Source organism: Erythrolamprus reginae, chromosome 1, assembly GCF_031021105.1.
Source record: "Erythrolamprus reginae isolate rEryReg1 chromosome 1, rEryReg1.hap1, whole genome shotgun sequence".
NCBI lineage: Eukaryota > Metazoa > Chordata > Lepidosauria > Squamata > Dipsadidae > Erythrolamprus > Erythrolamprus reginae.
Genome location: NC_091950.1, coordinates 27004375 through 27022981, shown reverse-complemented (window position 1 = coordinate 27022981; position 18607 = coordinate 27004375). Strand labels below are relative to the sequence as shown.

At 42.7% G+C, this 18607-nt stretch overlaps 1 protein-coding gene across 3 annotated transcripts in view; it reads right to left on the bottom strand.

The window, feature by feature from the left end:
- Positions 1 to 232: 232 nt before the first annotated feature.
- LOC139165028 (excitatory amino acid transporter 1-like) overlaps positions 233 to 18607 on the bottom strand; it is a 53807-nt gene continuing 35432 nt past the window's right edge. For all 3 annotated transcript variants that reach the window (XM_070747897.1, XM_070747906.1, XM_070747917.1), the window contains exons 5-11: positions 15912 to 16116; positions 14028 to 14070; positions 13276 to 13673; positions 10316 to 10549; positions 6352 to 6546; positions 5089 to 5223; positions 233 to 3553 (exon numbers count right to left, since the gene is read on the bottom strand). In XM_070747897.1, coding sequence (XP_070603998.1) covers positions 3355 to 3553; positions 5089 to 5223; positions 6352 to 6546; positions 10316 to 10549; positions 13276 to 13673; positions 14028 to 14070; positions 15912 to 16116 — 1409 coding nt within the window. In that variant the 3' untranslated portion in view covers positions 233 to 3354. The remainder of the gene's footprint in view (positions 3554 to 5088; positions 5224 to 6351; positions 6547 to 10315; positions 10550 to 13275; positions 13674 to 14027; positions 14071 to 15911; positions 16117 to 18607) is intronic.

Genomic DNA, 18607 nt, shown 5'->3' with positions numbered 1-18607 from the left:
ATGATCGAGTTTCTCATGGGAAAAACTGAAAGTAATTCTGCTGCGTCACAGAATTATATTGTACTAGAATGAAGTAGAAGAAATAAATAGAAGTGTTACTGTTTGAACATGTAAGTGTCCGAGAAGCAATTTATTCAACTATCATCTGACTAGCCTAAGCCAGAACAACCACGAATAAGCAAATGGTTGCTCGGGATACTGTCCCATCTGTACCAAAGGACCACAAAGTACCTCCTAAAATAATATATACTTTATTCATTTTATTTAAAACATGTATACAGCTGCCCATCTTCTCACCAACTCTGGGCAGCTCCCAAAGTGTTTAAACAGCATATAAAACCATATTAAAACTGTAAAACTCAACACATTGAAAACGCATTAAAAAGAAAACAATTATTCTAATGTGCAGTTTTTCAATCTGATCCCAGCATTTGGGGAGAAAGTAAGCTGGGTCTTTAAAGTTTTACAGAAGTTTAAGAAGACAGAAGCCTTGCCAAACGTCAAGGGGCAGAGTGTTTCAGAGGGCAGAGGCTGCCATAGGAAAGGCATACCTCCTATCAGATCCCAAGATTTTGGGGAAGGGATTAGGAGTGTGCTGACCCATACAAAAATCACAGTACACATTTTGTTCTTTCATAATACTATGTCCTAGGACAAAGGTTTAAAATTCACAACGCAACAGCTGCATATTGTTTTCCAAGTCATTCTCCAGACGGCAATCTATATACATAAAAGGCAAAAACAACTCACTTATCATCACGAAATCTTCAGAACCGTAAAGCCTATGAACTTGAACCTTGGCACGTATGTTCCTCTTGACTTCTAGGTGCATGCTAAGAAAGGTTTTTTTGAAATGACCATCAGATCATTAGTTATTTCTTATGTTATTATTATTATTAACACACTCTGATGCTAAGAAGTTAGATGTTCTACTCCCCCTCCCCTCCTGAAAAGAACTCTGTTCCAACTGCCAGTGAGCATGGCCAGCACATGACTCATCTGGCCTGCGGGCTGGGGGTTGAGACATTCTGCTCCCCCTCCCAAACTTTAAGTGCCAATATATCAAGCCCAATCATAACTACCCATTAATTTTCAAGGTTTAACTGTCAATTTATCAAGCCCAGTCACATAGTTTGTAGGGAAGCATGGGTATCCAGCTACTAGTACTTGATAAATATAGCACGGAGATACAGGCTGGCCATGAGCAGCATTCCTGAGAGCCAGCCTGACAACTCTGACTCAGTCCAACAAAATAGATCTCCTAGCAAGAGTTATTTGTTTGGCTTCCTTTCAGCATCATGTGCCAAAAAACACTACTCTCAAGAAATTCCTTCCAACTTTTGTGCTTCATGGCAGGGTTTCTCCCCTTATGACTTGCCCAGATATGATGGAGTGGGAGCACTGATAGCCTGCGGTAAGATGCTACGTTCCAGTAGCAATTTTTGGGATGTGAACCCAGCTGCACGTCCCCGACACTTGCCCGCGCTCACCCACGTGAGATTTGGTTTCTGCGCATGCACAGCAAGCAAAATCTTGCGTGAAGATGCTTGAGTGAGATTTTGGCGATTTTCGCTGTTTCTTTTGCTTCTGGGCATGCATGAAAGCAAAAATATTGGCAGAAATCTCGCTCTCGTGCGCATCCTCACACAAAATTTTAGTTGCCGTGCATGCGCAGAAAGTAAATTTCACGCCAATGGGCACGTGTGCGCCCGCAACGGCCTCAGAGGGCGCACCGCTAACGCCGAAGACGGCAGGCCTTTGCTGGGTGGGAGACTGGTAGAAGCTGGGGAGGAGATGAACATCAGAGACAAAGACTAGGCAACAATTAAGCATGCAACAAGCAAAATTCTAGCAGAGGGAAAGAAGGATGTTGTCATGCAGTTAAAAAAGTGAAGTAACCAGGAAGCCTAAAGGAAAGTTCTCTCTACCTAGCAAAGAAAGAAAGAGAACACGGAAGAGTGTTGGATTTTTGCTGTCTTGGATTTGATCTTAAAAAAGACATTTCCTGTGAACACCTGTAATAAACCCAAATATTGTTCTTCTGATTAATAAAAACATTTTCCCAGCTAAGTTGCCAAATTGCTGTTTCCTAGCTCTGCTTTGCAAATACCCGTTTGCAGTAAATTGAATATTGATGGCGTGCTATGATACATTCCACAATGTCCCACACACACACACACACGCATTGTAGAGATTTTTGAATCAATATGTGAAAAGGCATGAGCATGGTGCCTCTGGAGTGTGTACTGGTCCTTTTGCCAGGCTGGAGATCCGTCAGAGTCATCCAGGCCCTGAGGTTTACATAAGAGCCAACAGGACTGTATCTTCAGTGGCTTTCAAAGGATATGAGACAACTGGGGTAGCCAATATCTGTCAAAAACCATGAGCCACAATTCAAGGCTATGTACCTTGGTGCTGTGAGCAGCTACAGAAGAGAGGCTGGCTGCCTTGCTTATTTGTCTCTGAAAACAGTTACCAATGTATTAAAAAAAAACTACAAGGTATTGAGCTTTATGCATCTTAGATTGATAAACAAAACTACTATGTTCTGAACAATTACCAATAAGGTAACAAAAGCAAATAAGCATTGCCATTATGATACTATAGTTCAAGCAGTCCTCATTTAGTGACCACAATTGGGACTAGCAAAATGATTGCTAAGTAAAACTGCAACTACACTTATGACCTTTACTTCAGTTTTCCTTTGTGCTTGTAAGCTTTACAAAGAGAAAGGAACCTTCCAAAGGTCACAAATGTAGGACAGAGTGAGTTTTTCATCACCGCTGTAACGCTAAACAGGGACTACATGTAACATTCAATTGTAATGAAGCAGCAACAAATTGCACATACCATTTTTTAAAAAACACAGGCTGTACATAATTCTCCACTTTAATGATCCTCATAAATAAACATTTCCCATACCAATATAGCATCATATGCACAATATATTATTTGGCTGCGGTTTTTTCTTTCAAGTGCTTAAAAAGAAATTCAAAAATGAGCACAATCGGTAAAATTGTAGTACAAGATTTAAATAAACGTTGGTCTTTATGGCACAGGACAATATGTTCCAAGTTTTGTCTTCTTGGCAAGGAAATGTGGAGTTGACTTAGTGCAGGATAATACCAGCTGTGGTTAAGAGGCAGGATAGGTGAGGTCGAACTCTTATTGTCAAATCACAATTGTAGGAGCACAATCACCGTTCTAGAAAAAACATTCCTTTTTCTTTCCTGGTGATGGGGAACAGGGAAAACGAGAGTCTGTGGGAGGACTGTGGCTGGCTCTTGCTTCTCTAGCGCTTCACAGTTGTGGCATTTTACAGATCCTATCCCGGCAACACCCCACTCCTCCAAGTCACATTGGCGTCTCACTGTTGAGATGCTTGTGGGTGTCGTTCTCTTGGTATATTAGATGGTATGGTTTTTCGTTCTCTTCGAGGACTGAGTTGCTGAGCTCAGCATCCTGCATCTCCAGCTCATGGCGAGAGAGATGCTCCACCACACCAGCGCCCAGCGAATCCCCCAGCACATTGATGGTGGTTCTGAGGCGGTCTCTGAAAGCAGAAGAAGGAATTGTCAAGTCAAAAATGGCTTGGGAGAGGGCTGCAGTTATCAAGGCCATCAGAACGGGTAACGACAGTGTGGAGATGGGATTAAAAGCTGTCTCTGGCTGGCATACCACCGAGTTGGCTAAAATCCTGTGATAAGGCACCAGATAAACAATTACTGGCATTCCAACACATACTACCTTTCCTATTAACAGACTTCCTCCTTGATCAACCCTGGAGAGAAGAGATACCCCAAAAACTGCACGGAGGCCATGAAACAACACAATTGATCATTCACTGTCCACGAGGCAAACATGAGGCAACCCTTGCTTTAAACTAGCCAATAAGATTGTGTATTCTCTAATATCCAATGAGATATAACCTGATGACTAATGCTACTGGATGACAATAAAAGGGGTTGCAAGGCCTTGTCCAGGACAGGATTGCCTTCCCCAGATGGTGATGCTGGCCTCCTGTCTCACTTAATGACGACAAACAGTCTCACATGGATATTGCTGGCTAATAATAATAATAGCCAGCAATATCCATGTGAGACTGTTTGTCGTCATTAAGTGAGACAAGAGGCCAGCTTCATCATCTGGGGAAGGCAATCCTGTCCTGGACAAGGCCTTGCAACCCCTTTTATTGTCATCCAGTAGCATTACATCATCATAATAATAATAATAATAATAATAATAATAATAAGTCACCTTGTGGGATTTTTCACATACAAACACATATGGTACTGGTGTATAATACACAAAACGTTATGCTGGTTGACAAAAACAAGGTGACTATCATCGACATCACCAGTACCACAATTGGCCATTGTGATACAATTATAGACATTATCATCATCATCATTATTATTATTTTCACAAAAACAGTAATACACATAAAACGAGATTGATATGCTGGATTTCGTATCACAACTTCACAACTCAAACACTGCTTAAGGTTTCCGAAAGACCTGGTTTTTAACTACCATGCTTAATGTAGAACTGTGACTCCCATCTTTCCTTTCTGTATTCTTGATTGCCCTTTGAATTAACAGCCATCCTCATCTTTAAATCTTATCTTATTTTTCTTACCACAAGCACCCAGAATTGCTACAGGGAGTTCTCTTTCAGTGACTGTCTAAAGAAGTAATACTGAAAGTAGAGTTGCAGTTTCACTTAGTGACTGCTTGGCTTAACAACTAATGTACCAGTCTCAATTGCAGCTTCTAAAGAGGGACTACCTATACTCAATATATCATCAATACAAAAGGGCAGCAGATCCCCAGGTCTCCAACTGCCTAGTCAAATGATGCTGGAGATTGAATACAGTTCTTTCTATAGGCAGAGCAGGTATTCTACCACTGAACGTGGGTATTTCCACTTTTCAATAATAGTTGGGCAGGAGAAATTCTGGCATCTCCATTACAATATGGATGTGGGGAGGCAGAAAATAGGTCTATTTGTGGGCTATATCTATTTAAAGTGGACTTAAACACAAGCATAACCCTTAGCCCCAACCATTTCTCTCTCGCACGGACTTACAGGAACCAGTCCACAGCCATAATCAAAGTGATGTCCTCTGTTGGCAACCCGACAGACGTCAACACGATTACCATGGTCACTAGGCCCGCTTGCGGAATGCCGGCAGCTCCGATACTGGCTGCCGTGGCAGTAATGCTGTGGTGAAGAGGGGTTAGAGGAGTATTAACAAGGTTGTGCCTCACACATTTTGTTTTTCCTCTTCTCTAAATTGGTGTTCTGCAGGAGGTCCTGGATTATGAATCTCACAGGCCAAAGGGCTGTGGAAATTATAACCTAGAACACCAGAAAAACAATTACTGGCATTCCAACAGATACTACCTTTCTATTAACAGACTTCCTCCTTGATCAACCCTGGAGAGAAGAGATACCCCAAAAACTGCACGTAGGTCATGAAACAACACAATTGATCATTCACCAGTTTGGAGGGCACCAGTTTGGAAAAACCTGCATTAAAACCCGAAGTTTGCAAGCTGAGAAATAATTCTGCAGAATTATTTAGCTTGGCCTTTGCTGCTCTAGCTAGAGGATGGGGAAACAAACCCAAAAGTTCTTTGACTGCTGATATAAAATGCAGCAAGGTTTAAAAATTGAATTTTAAGATAATAGACATAAGGAAGTAAAACAAAGGCAGAAGGACACTATCCACATATCCAACATCTCATAAGGCAAATCTGTACTAAACCAAGGGTCCTCAATTTCCGGGTTGTGGTCTCTTTGGACCCAGGCACGCAAGTGGTGAGCAAGCGTGCAAAGTTACATTTTCGCATTAGGTTGCGCATGTGAAACCATCCCCTCCACCCGCCACCACATCAACCGAGCTGGAAAAGTTGGGGACCTCTGTGCGAAGGAGCACAGCATCCCTGATAAAGCAAACCAGCACAGGTAGTATCAGGTTCCCCATAGATCTCTATCATAATGGGCCTGTCTCGTCTTTAGTTTGACGTATCTTTGGAAGGGGAGGGAGTAGCCTGGGGCCATCTGATCTGTCTCAGCTCTGAGGGAACAAGCTCAGAACAGATTTTTATCACTTTCTCAGCCCCAGGTTCCTATAACTATGGATCGGCTTCCTTTCAGACTGGACTTTCTGCAACTTTTAACCTAATGGTTTTGAGCGGGAATTTCAGATCCCCCCTTGCTTTCCTTGCTATCACTATCTCCCAGTAAAAGCTCCTTTTGAAATGATGTGTTTTAAGATTCCTGCTTTCTTGAGAGGAGAGGCAAGTCCCTACAGGTAGTTTATCACCTGCATGTGTCTGTACCCACCTAATAGTAATGATCTGACCGAAGTCAAGCTGGTAGTTGTTGACCTGTGCGATGAAGATGGCTGCCAGAGCTTCGTAAAGTGCAGTGCCATCCATGTTGATAGTTGCTCCCACTGGCAGAACAAACCTGGTAATTCGTTTATCCACCTTGTTATTTTCTTCCAGGCAACGGAATGTGACAGGCAGCGTGGCTGAGCTGGAAGCAAAACATCTCATAACTTGCGGACAAGGCCAGAAGGGACCCAAGATGGCTCCTCTCAGCCTAATTCAAACACAAAGCTTAAAACCAATGGGTTTGGTATCTGAACGCCTGCTCCAACACAGATTTGCCTGCTTTTTGGGACCTCCCTTGAGAGGCTCTGCTCAAATCAGTGCAAACCGGGACTGATACAAGAGAATATTTATCGCTCGGAATTGAACTGTGCGGCTCTTGGTGCTCTCTGAGCTTGGTAGTTTTCTTGCAAACTCCGCTCCCTTCTAGCACTGATGATGTTACCTAGTTTGGTAATGTAATGTCGGCAAGAAAATCACCAAACTCAAAGAATACCAAAGACCCTCACAATCTGGCCTTTTTGATGATGAAAACCTATCAGGAAAGACTTCATGGACTCAATCTGTATAGTCTGGAGGGTAGAAGGGAAACACATTTAAATATATTAAAGAGTTAAATAAGGTTCAGGAGGGAAGTGTTTTCAATAGGAAAGTGAACACAAGAACAAGGGGACACAATCTGAAGTTAGTGGGAGGAAAGATCAGAAGCAATGTAAGAAAATATTATTTTACTGAAAGAGTAGTAGATGCTTGGAACAAACCTCCAGCAGACGTGATTGGTAAATCCACAGTAACTGAATTTAAACATGCCTGGGATAAACATATATCCACCCTAAGATAAAATGCACAAAATATTATAAGGGCAGACTAGATGGACCATGAGGGCTTTTTCTGCTGTCAATCTTCTATGTTTCTATGTTTTTATGGCACCAAACATTCTCAGCTGGTGCTCACTTATGGCCTCCCCACCCCCTGACATGTGCTGCACTTTCGCTAGCAGAGGGTTCACTGGTTTTGAGCGCGCACACATGCGTATTCACTTTGCACGCGTGTGCACCTTTGGGAGAGAAACAGCTTCCAACAGGCTCCTAAACAGGAGGCACGGCGTGGAACGCAGCTGGGCCAGCCAACAAGCCAGAAATTAAGTTATAAATGGATAGCATAGAACAGTGATGGCAAACCTATGGCACCATACCTGTCAGCACGCGAGCAGATATACCCTAGCTTAGCTCTAGCGCGCACTTGCATGCTCGCCAGCTGATTTTTGGCTCGCACAGAGGCTCTGGGAGGGCCTTTTTGGCTTCCAGAGGGCCTCCAGGGGGATGGGAGAGGGCATCTTTGCCCTCCGCAGGCTCCACAAAAGCCTCTGGAGTCTGGGGAAGTGAAAAACAGGCCTACCAGGCCCACCACAAATTGTTTCTGGCCTCCAGAGGGCCTCCGAGAGGAGAGGCCATTGTTTGTCCTCCCCTGGCATTGAATTATGGGTGTGGGCACTTGCGCATGCGCAATAGCGGGCATGCATGCACTTTCAGTACCCGACATAAAAAAGGTTCGCCATCGCTGGCATAGAACAAGGGTGTGTGGGCAGGACAAACGATGATCAGAGCTAAGGGTTCACCTAAACCCTTGCCTCCCCCACTCGCAGCTAGCTATGGCAGAAATATGTTGTGGCAGCCTCTTTTTTCAGCCCATCCCTATGAATGCTGCTTTCAAATTCATTCCTAGCCCATTAGTACAACGGGCATGAACCAAACTGAGCTTCGACTAGTCCACCTTCTTCTACTATTCTCCAAGAATAGCTTTAAGATATTTAAAATGGTTTACACAATCACTCAGTTCCTTGGAAGAACTTCAGAAAACTGTCAGTGACTGCAAGGGGAAACGAGATAAGCAAGCAAGTTTCACATCCTTATGTATATTTTTTTGCCGATTCATAGAAGTTGTCAACTTTGAGAAACATTGTCCTAGACTGACCATTTGAGTCCAGATCAGAACCATGTAAACCTCCAAATGAACGGTAGATTTTAACTTTGCTATTTCTCTACTTTTAATGCCATGTTCTGCTATTTTATTTATGCTACATTTTTAATCTTTTCATATTTATGACTGAATGTTAATTACCAGATTTTGCTAGTGTGCCTGTGGGTGTGATTGTTTTAATCAATGATAGAAAGTGGAATGAAAAATCTTCTTAAGATGCAGAAGCCATTTTAAAATTAACAGGAAGAAAAAATCAGAAAGGTTCTTAACCTGAATGGCCTTTTAAGAGCGAGTTCATTCATAACCCTATATTCTCTTGTACAAGCAGGAATGCAATTTGCCTGGGATGAAATTTGAGCAGAGTTGCAAAACAGTTTCAAGAATATTATATTTATTTATTCATTATTTCCATTTATATGGCTGTTTCTCAAATGACTCTGTGGAGCATACAAAATTAAAAACAATTTAACAAAGCAACAGTAACTTTGAATTATGTGGATGTCTTGTTTTTTGTCATTCTTTTAATCTATTATTTTATTTTTCGCTGCAATTTTTTTCCAGGTGTTAAAATGTTTTTACTTGTGAATTGCTCAGAGTGGGCAGCATACAAATTGAAATAATAGCAACAAGTTTTAGACATAAACCCAAATGATAAAAAAAACCCAACATTAACAATTAATTACTTTAATTAATTGTGTTTGCTGGAACAAATTATGGCTTACCAGTTGCTTCCAAAGGAAAGAAAAGCTTTTTTTCTCTATATACTGTACTTCCAAGCCAATATCCTTAACTCCCGCTTCTCCCCCATCTTGTTAAGAGCTGCTTCTTCCAACTGTGAACAACAAAAGGGCCTGGCAACTAATCCGACACACAACACACACACACCGCTTGTGACTTAATATCTCCAATCCGTTGGTTTGGCTGGGAGCTACATTTTCCGGCAGCGAGTTCCAAAAAGGCTTGGAAACAACACACACACACACACAAAACCACACACACACATACACACAGAGTCTCTGGATGGCTTGCCTGCCTGTCCCATTCCTTTGTGAAAGACCCAGAGGTGAATTCTTACTGGTGTGGTGGTGGCCCACAGATGACGTACTTTTGGCACAACAGCTCCAGTGCTGTCTTAATAATAATAATAACAGAGTTGGAAGGGACCTTGGAGGTCTTCTAGTCCAACCCCCTGCTTAGGCAGAAAATCCTACACTACTACAGTTGGTTATCCAACATCTGCTTAAATACTTCCAATGTTGGAGCATTCACAACTTCTGGAGGCAAGCTGTTCCACTGATTAATTGTTATGACTGTCAGGAAATTTCTCCTTAGTTCTAAGTTACTTTTCTCCTTGTTTAGTTTCCACCCATTGCTTCTTGTTCTACCCTCAGATGCTTTGGAGAACAGGGTGACTCCCTCTTCTTTGTGGCAATCTCTGAGATATGGGAACACTGCTATCATGTCTCCCCCGGTCTTTTCATTAAACTAGACATACCCAATTCCTGCAACTGTCCTTCATATGTTTTAGCCTCCAGTCCCCTAATCATCTTTGTCGCTCTTCTCTGCACTCTTTCTAGAGTCTCAACATCCTTTTTGCATTGTGGCGACCGAAACTGAATGCAGTATTCCAAGTGGGGCCTTACCAAGGCCTTATAAAATGGTATCAACCCTTCACGTGATCTTGATTCTATCCTTCTGTTAATGCAGCCTAGAACTGTCCTTGCCAGGCCATCTTTTTTTTTTGGTAATTTTCAGCATTTCTTTTGGCTCTCTGGGCATGCGCGGGTGTAAAATCGTCCCTCTGAGCATGCACGGAAGTAATATCGCACTAAAGGACAGATGCACATGAGAGTGTATCAAGCGCGAAACATACGAAACATGATGTGCACCAGTAGAAAAAGGCAAGAGGAACCCACCCCTGGAGAAACCATCACCTGGAAGATGTCCCAAAGGCCGTAACGAGGGCTTGTAGGAGGCCAGCCATGAAGGTCCAGGGGTTTTTACGTGTGACAATGAAGTAGATGAGCGGAAGGACGCAGAGGCCGTGGATCAGGAGCCCCACAATAACTGTAAGGGTGTACAGGCCTAATTGGCCTCCCATCACTGCCATATCCTCCATCTCCAAGATCTTACCAGCGATCAGAAAGAGGATCCCAATTGGGGCGTACCTGTTACAAAACATGTCAGAACAGTGCTCAATTCCTAAACTCAGCTCTGAGCCGACATGGAAAACAGACAATGCTTTGTGTTTTTCAGGAAAGATGAGTTGACAATTTACTAGGGTTTTTTTCGTGCTGAAGGATCTCAAAGTTATCCCCAAAGCAGTTTTTCCAAAAGGCAACCGGATTCTTTTAAAATTTTCTTTCCGGACAAATCTAAATCAAGCTTCTTAGGTCTGCTGCCAGTCAGAACCAATTGGAGTCACCTGGGTGATCAGCAAATACGCATTTTAGTTAAGGCAATTTAAACACTGAAAGCAAAATAAGTTTAAAAAGTTTCAGATTTGCTGAATTCCAAAGTGGTCAAGCAACCTTACTGGTCATCAAGCAATTCTGCTAAAACAGATAAATTTACAGTAATTAACATACTTTTAAAAAAACAGATTAGTCATTATCACCCAGGTTTCCCAGTCTGATGCCCTTCAGATGTATTGATTCTACAATTCCAACAAGGCTTGGTCAACTAAGATATGAGGTAGAGAGATCCCATCCCAGGGCTACCCATTCCCTTGGCCAGAGATCTTCAAACTTGGCCACTTTAAGACTTGTGGACTTCAACTCCCAGAATTCTCCAGCCAGCATAGTATAGCATAGCATAGCTGGCTGAAGAATTCTGCAAGTTGAAGTCCACAAGTCTTAAAGTTGCCAAGTTTGAGGACCCCTGCTATTGACTTTTAAGTTCTTTCTATAATCCGCATTAATTTTAATTTTCATATTTTTTTAATCCTTTTTCAAGGCATCCAGAGTTGCTTCAACAGCGAAATGGGCAGCATATATAATACACCGCTCAAAAAAATAAAGGGAACACTTAAAAAACAGAATATAAGTTCAAGTAAATCAAACTTCTATGACATCAAACCATCCACTTAGGAAGCAATACTGATTGACAGTCAATTTCATATGTTGTTGTGCAAATGAAATAGTTGTGCAGATGAGAATATTCAATGAGAATATTTCATTGATTCAGATCTAGGGTTTGTTATTTGAGTGTTCCCTTTATTTTTTTGAGCAGTATATATAATATATAATATTTATATATAGTATATATAAATGAAACAAAGTAGCAAAGTAGCCTAATGACTAAAAATCCTGAGTTGTAAATCCCAAGACATCTGGAAGACACCAGGCTAGGAAAGATTGACCTTCATTCTCGATGAAGAATTCAATTGTTCCTAGGCCTCAAACTGCCTTTGATACTGTAAAGGGAAGCTCCTAAGTAAGGCACGAAGGTAACAGAGACCCTGAGTCCCAGGAGAAGGCTGGCATAGAAATCTGAATTAAATAAGTAAATAAATAAAACAGCAACTCTTTGATTTGTCCCTCCAGCAAACTCTATTCTACAAAAGCCTCCCTTCTACACTTTATTTACCGGTGGCTAATCTCAGAAAGACACCTCCTGCATAAATAATTGAAGTTTCTGCGGTTTTAGAATCTGCCTAGAGCAGTGTTTCCCAACCTTGGCAACTTGAACATATTTGGACTTCAACTCCCAGAATTCCCCAGCCAGCATTCGCTGGCTGGGGAATTCTGGGAGTTGAAGTCCAGATATCTTCAAGTTGCCAAGGTTGGGAAACACTGGGCCCTAGAGAACTCTCCTCAGTGGCAGGGTTAAAACTGCAGTAAGTACAGTCGGTCCTTGATTTACAACCGTTTATAGTGACCAAAGTTACGCTCCTGGAAAAAGTGACTTAGCAACGTTTTTGAGTTACGACCGTTGCAACCATGCCACGGTCACGTGATCAAAATCCAGACGCTTGGCAACGGACTCGTATTTGTGACCTTGCCATGGCACGTGAATTGGCCTCTTGTGACCGTCTGACAAGCAGAGTCAATGGGGAAACCAGATCCACTTAACAACGGGGTTACTAACTATTAAGACTTGCGATGATTTGCCTAACAACCGTGGCAAAAAAGGTCACAAAATGGGGCAAAGCCCACTTAATAAATGCCTCATTTAACGACGTAATTTTTGGTTGTAAATCGAGGACTGCCTGTATATTGCCTATACAGTGATGGGCTGCAAAATGTTTTACTACCACTGGGCGTGGCTTAATTTGTGGGTATGGCTTACTGGCTATGTGACCAGGTGAGAGTGGCTTGATGATCATATGACCGGGAATGGCTTAAAGGTCATGCGACTCGCTTAAAGGTGGCCAACTTGACATCACTCACGTCAAGGGTTTGGGTTAGGGTGCCTGGCCTTTCCTCGCCTCAAAGAGATACAATTTCCCTATCTACTTCCTATTGCTGAACATCCAAAATATACTATTTAATTCTATGTATATATGCCATATGCGTACATACATATTACACACAGGCACACAAAAATATACATTATCTACTATATAAACTGTATGTGTATGTACACACACACATATGCACAGCTCTTCTAAAATTATACACATTCAACCTCATTTACTGCGATAGGAAAAACATACCCAGAATCCAGAAGGGGAAAAAAGGGGGGGGGGGGAATCAAAAATTTTCTACCGGACCGTACCTCTAGGAGCCCATCACTGTAAGTATAGAATACCTGGGAAGTCTTCTGACCCTAGTCTGACCTCATCCTGGCCTACATTTAACCACGTTAGCACAGAGTAAGCCTGCTTTTCAAAGGTTTGCATAGCCTGACCCCACCCACCCCCCGCTGGGCCTAGGAGGGACCCTCTCCTCACCATATGATGACTGCCACCATCCGCAAGATGGCTTCATTGAGGCAGTCAAAAAATTCCCGCAGGGGGTGTCCCTTTTGCTTCATGTTGCCAATCACCAGGCCGAAGCAGATGGAGAAGACAACGAGGCCAAGGGCGTTCACCCCGTTGACAAAACCCGGGCCGGGGATGACCTCCTCAAAGTTCAGCACTTCCGGGAAGCTCCCTAGAGCTTTAGTGACATTATTCCAGACTCCCAAAGCATTCTCAAGTGGCAGGAGAGGCAAACTGCCCATGGTGGCACTGTAGTTGAAACCGCTGCTGTTGGTATCCCGATTGGGCTGCTGTGGCAACATGGCCGCAGGAGAAGTGTTGCTGACAACCGTTCTGTTGATAACCCGGACACTGTATTGAGTCTTATACTGGAAGGGAAGCAGAAGGAAGGATCAGCTGGGGCTCTTATGAGAGACACACACATCCAAATGAGCAACTCTCACAAACTCTGCAGGGGAGAAAGGTCTCGCGTGGCGCACAGGTCAGTCAGCAAATCATCCGAAATGAATGGGGAATCCTTGAGACACTATTTCCCCATTGGCTAACTTACCTGGGAGATGTAGTGTACACTCTTTATATACGGAAAGACAGTTTCGGTCATATGCTGAACTGTTGATTATTAATATTGTTGCAGTGTTTGATTTCAGTTACAAAAGTTGAAGGCTACTCTGAGTTGGTCACAATAAGCAAGCTCCCAGTTAGGATCGTCCAACTCTTCTTACCTGTCTAAAGCAGGCTTCTATAAGATTGGGTGGAAACATGTTCCTACAAGAGACAAAAAGACAAGGATATCAATTATTATTATTATTATTATTATTATTATTATTATTATTATTATTATTATTATTATTATATCATCTATCTATCTATCTATCTATCTATCTATCTATCTATCTATCTATCTATCTATCTATCTATCTATCTATCTATCTATCTATCTATCTATTGGATTTGTATGCCGCCCCTCTCCGCAGCATCAATTTTAGAAACATAGAAACATAGAAGACTGACAGCAGAAAAAGACCTCATGGTCCATCTAGTCTGCCCTTATACTATTTCCTGTATTTTATCTTAGGATGGATATATGTTTATCCCAGGCATGTTTAAATTCAGTTACTGTGAATTTACCAACCACGTCTGCTGGAAGTTTGTTCCAAGGATCTACTACTCTTTCACTAAAATAATATTTTCTCATGTTGCTTTTGATCTTTCCCCCAATTAACTTCAGATTGTGTCCTCTTGTTCTTGTGTTCACTTTCCTATTAAAAACACTTCCCTCCTGGACCTTATTTAACCCTTTAACATATTTAAATGTTTTGATCATGTCCCCCCTTTTCCTTCTGTCCTCCAGACTATACAGATTGAGTTCATGAAGTCTTTCCTGATACGTTTTATGCTTAAGACCTTCCACCATTCTTGTAGCCTGTCTTTGGACCCATTCAATTTTGTCAATATCTTTTTGTAGGTGAGGTCTCCAGAACTGAACACAGTATTCCAAATGTGATCTCACCAGAACTCTATATAGCGGGATCACAATCTCCCTCTTCCTGCATGTTATACCTCTAGCTGTGCAGTCAAGCATTCTACTTGCTTTCCCTACTGCCTGACTGCACTGTTCACCCATTTTGAGATTGTCAGAAATCACTACCCCTAAATCCTTCTCTTCTGAAGTTTTTGCTAACACAGAACTGCCAATGCAATTTTAAGATTTTAAGACGTTGAGTTGTGGCTAATCACCATACAAAGACCTCTGAACCAGCATTGAGCTGAAGCATGGACGGTCCAGTACGCTGTCCCGACAGGAAAAATGGAGATGTGCACACATCTCCGCGTCCGCAATGCATACATGCCCGCGTGAGATTCGGCTTCTGCGCTTGAGCAGGAAGCGAAATCTTGTGCAAGGACACACGCGCATGAGGGGTTCCGCTGATTTTTGCATTTTTTTTTTGCTTCCGCGCATGCACGGAAGCAAAGAAATCACTGAAAATCGGTGACATCTCTTATGCACGAGTATCCTTGTGAGATTTCACTCCCTGCGCATGTGCAGAGGCCGAATCTCACACCAGTATGTGCGTACATGCCGGATGCCTGCGCACCCATGCCGGTCACCGGGAATGCAACGGGGGCGCTGGCAACTGCTCTGAATAGAAACTCTCCTGACTGAGTTAGGAATTTCACTAGCAGGGACCACAGAGTTTAATTCAGAGGTTCCCACAGGGGGGCAATTTGATTTTTAATGGGGGCAATTGGAACCTTGTTTAAATCAAGTTAATGGCCTTTTAGGCTTCCTCCGCGTGAAGGTTCACTTTCTGAATAAGGAGAATTCTATGTCACCAGTTGGGGAGGGCTTCAGGATTTTAGAGACGCTTGGGTGGGGCCTGGCCAAAAAAAGGTTGGGAACCACCGGTTTAGTTGGACAAATCTAGCAAAAGAAAGCATCGCTCACTTCCTGGTGGAGAACATTAACTGAGGAAGTGCTAGAAAATTATTTCCAGGGTCACCTCGCCACTCCCATCCCACTGCAACGTTAACAGCTTCCAACCATTTTATACGCTCCACAACCAGCCCAACCTGGGAAGATTCTGCACTGGCTTAAAGTTGCTCACCGGATGAGGTCCATGAAAGCATCCGTTGCATGGACCTGCTCAACCTTGCCCTCCCCTTGGAGGCCTTTCTTGCTCCCTTTTCCTGGATGGATGATGAGGACCATACAGATTCCAGTGATGACGGCGATGATGGTGGTCATCATGTAGTAAATGACGGCACGCACTCCCATCTTGCCAGAGGCACTGCTGTCCAAGGAGGCCATGCCTGAGAAGGGAGGAAAGGGCGTCATGATTCAGCAACGGAAGACCACAGGAGAGGGGGTTTGTTTTTTTAAAAATGATTTTTATTAAATAGTTTTTTTTCCATTTTATATCAGTTTCCTCTTTGCAACATTTCCGTATTGGTATATATCCATTTTCCCCTTTACATCTACCATGTTTCCCTAAAAATAATGCATGTCCTGATATTAAGCCCAACAGAGCTTTTCAGGGCATGCGTTGAGATAAGCTTCCCTCCCACAAAAATAACCCCCCTTCCCCAACTATATACATGCATTCCCTGCCCCTTCTCTTTTTGGTAGTTATTTTATCTTTTTAATTTAATTTATTTTAATTTAATTTATTTGACTTATATGATGCCCAATCCCATGGGACTCGGGGTGGTTTAGAGCAATAAAATAATACAACATTACAATAAAAGTCAAATAGTAAATAGTAAAAACAATAAACACCCATTAAACTAAATGATAAAACCCCCTAGCTAAACTATACAATCATACACACCGAGCAAATCATAGTTTGGCGGTGACTAGGTGTTAACACTCACGGCCCCCAGTCCTGCCAGCAAAGCCAGGTCTTCACCGCCTTTCGATGCTGGTAAGATGCGGGTCTAGCAGCCCGGCCTCTTCCCTTTCCCTGCCCCATCTGCCACCCCCCAAATTGTGCCCAAACATCTTACTAGAGTCTGGCAGTTTGTCTCTTCTCTTTCTCTGCCGGTCTTTGCAGGGAAACTCCTTGAAATGTTAAAAAAACCCACCCCTTCTCACCAGTGTGAGCAATTAACAACTTCTCCCACTCGCGAGAAGTTTTTCTTTACATTGCAAGGACTTTCCCTGCAAAGACCAGCCGAGAAAGAGAAGCAGAGATGCTTCCAGACACTGGTTACGATGTCCTGGTACAATTTGTCTGTCTGTCTGTCTGTCTGTCTGTCTGTCTGTCTGTCTGTCTGTCTGTCTGTCTGTCTGTCATTCATTCATTCATTTATTTATTTATTGGATTTGTATGCCGCCCCTCTCCGTAGACTCAGGGCGGCTAACAACAGTAATAAAAAACATCATATAAATCCAATACTAAAACAACTAAAAACCCTTATTGTAAAACCAAACATCCCTACAAACAAACATAACATGCATAAATTGTAAAGGCCTAGGGTGAAAGAATATCTCAGTTCCCCCATAGGTTTTAAGGAGCTTACGAAAGGCAAGGAGGGTGGGGGCAATTCTAATCTCCGGGGGGAGTTGGTTCCAGAGGGACGGGGCCGCCACAGATAAGGCTTTTCCCCTGGGCTGCGCCAAACGACATTGTTTTGTTGACGGGACCCGGAGAAGGCCCACTCTGTGGGACCTAACCAGTCGCTGGGATTCATGCGGCAGAAGGCGGTCTCATAGATACCCTGGTCCGGTGCCATGAAGGGCTTTATAGGTAATTATACTTATAGGCTGCCCAACTCCTTCCGGACTTTGGGTGGTGTACAGCAAATAAAAATAATAATAATAATAATAATAACAACAACAACAACAGAGTTGGAGGTCTTCTAGTCCAAGGGCCCTACATTACTTCAGACAGATGGTCATCCAACATCTGCTTAAAACCTTCCAGCATTGGAGCATCCACAACTTCTGGAGGCAAACTGTTCAACTGGTTAATTGTTTCAACTGTCAGGAAATTTCTCCTTAGTTCTAAGTTACTTCTCTCCTTGTTTAGTTTCCACCCTCAAGTGCTTAAAAACAGTATAAATAATCTACAACCCATTAAAAATCATTCATATCCCAAGTGGCCGGATCAAGATAGTATCAATTTATCCATGGCCCCAGGCCTTCAAGGCCTTCCAGAAGGACAATAAGGTGGGGGCAACACAGACCTCAGGGGGCAGCTGGATCCAGAGAGCTGGAGCCGCCACAGAGAAGGCCCTCCCCTGCAGCCCCGCCAGCCGACACTGTCTGACCAACAGGACCCAGAGAAGGCCAACCCTGTGGGCCCTTATCAGTGACCCACAGGGTTGGGGGGTGGCAGATGTGGTAGGGGATGGGGAGGGGGACGGGCTGCTAGTCGCACATCTTACCAGCATCTGGTTTCTCTCTGCGCAAAAAGATAAGATACCAACCAGAAAAGAGAAGGTTTATCTAATTCTCCTTGAAAGAGGTGGATCAGAACAGTAAGTTCAACAGTTAATGAATCCAGCTCTTCTAGGTGCTCTGGGAACCATTCATCCCTGTGGCTTCTCCCAAAATTAAGCAACTGTATTTAATTTAATTTAACTTAATTTATTTTTATTATTATTATTATTATTATTATTATTATTATTAATTAGATTTGTATGCTGCCCCTCTCCGCAGACTCAGGGCGGCTCACAACAATAATATGAACAATATATCACAAATCTAATATTAAAAAGTCTCTAAAAACCCCTTATTTAAAAAACAGACATATACACAAATATACCATGCATAAATTATATAGGCCAGGGAGAGATGTCT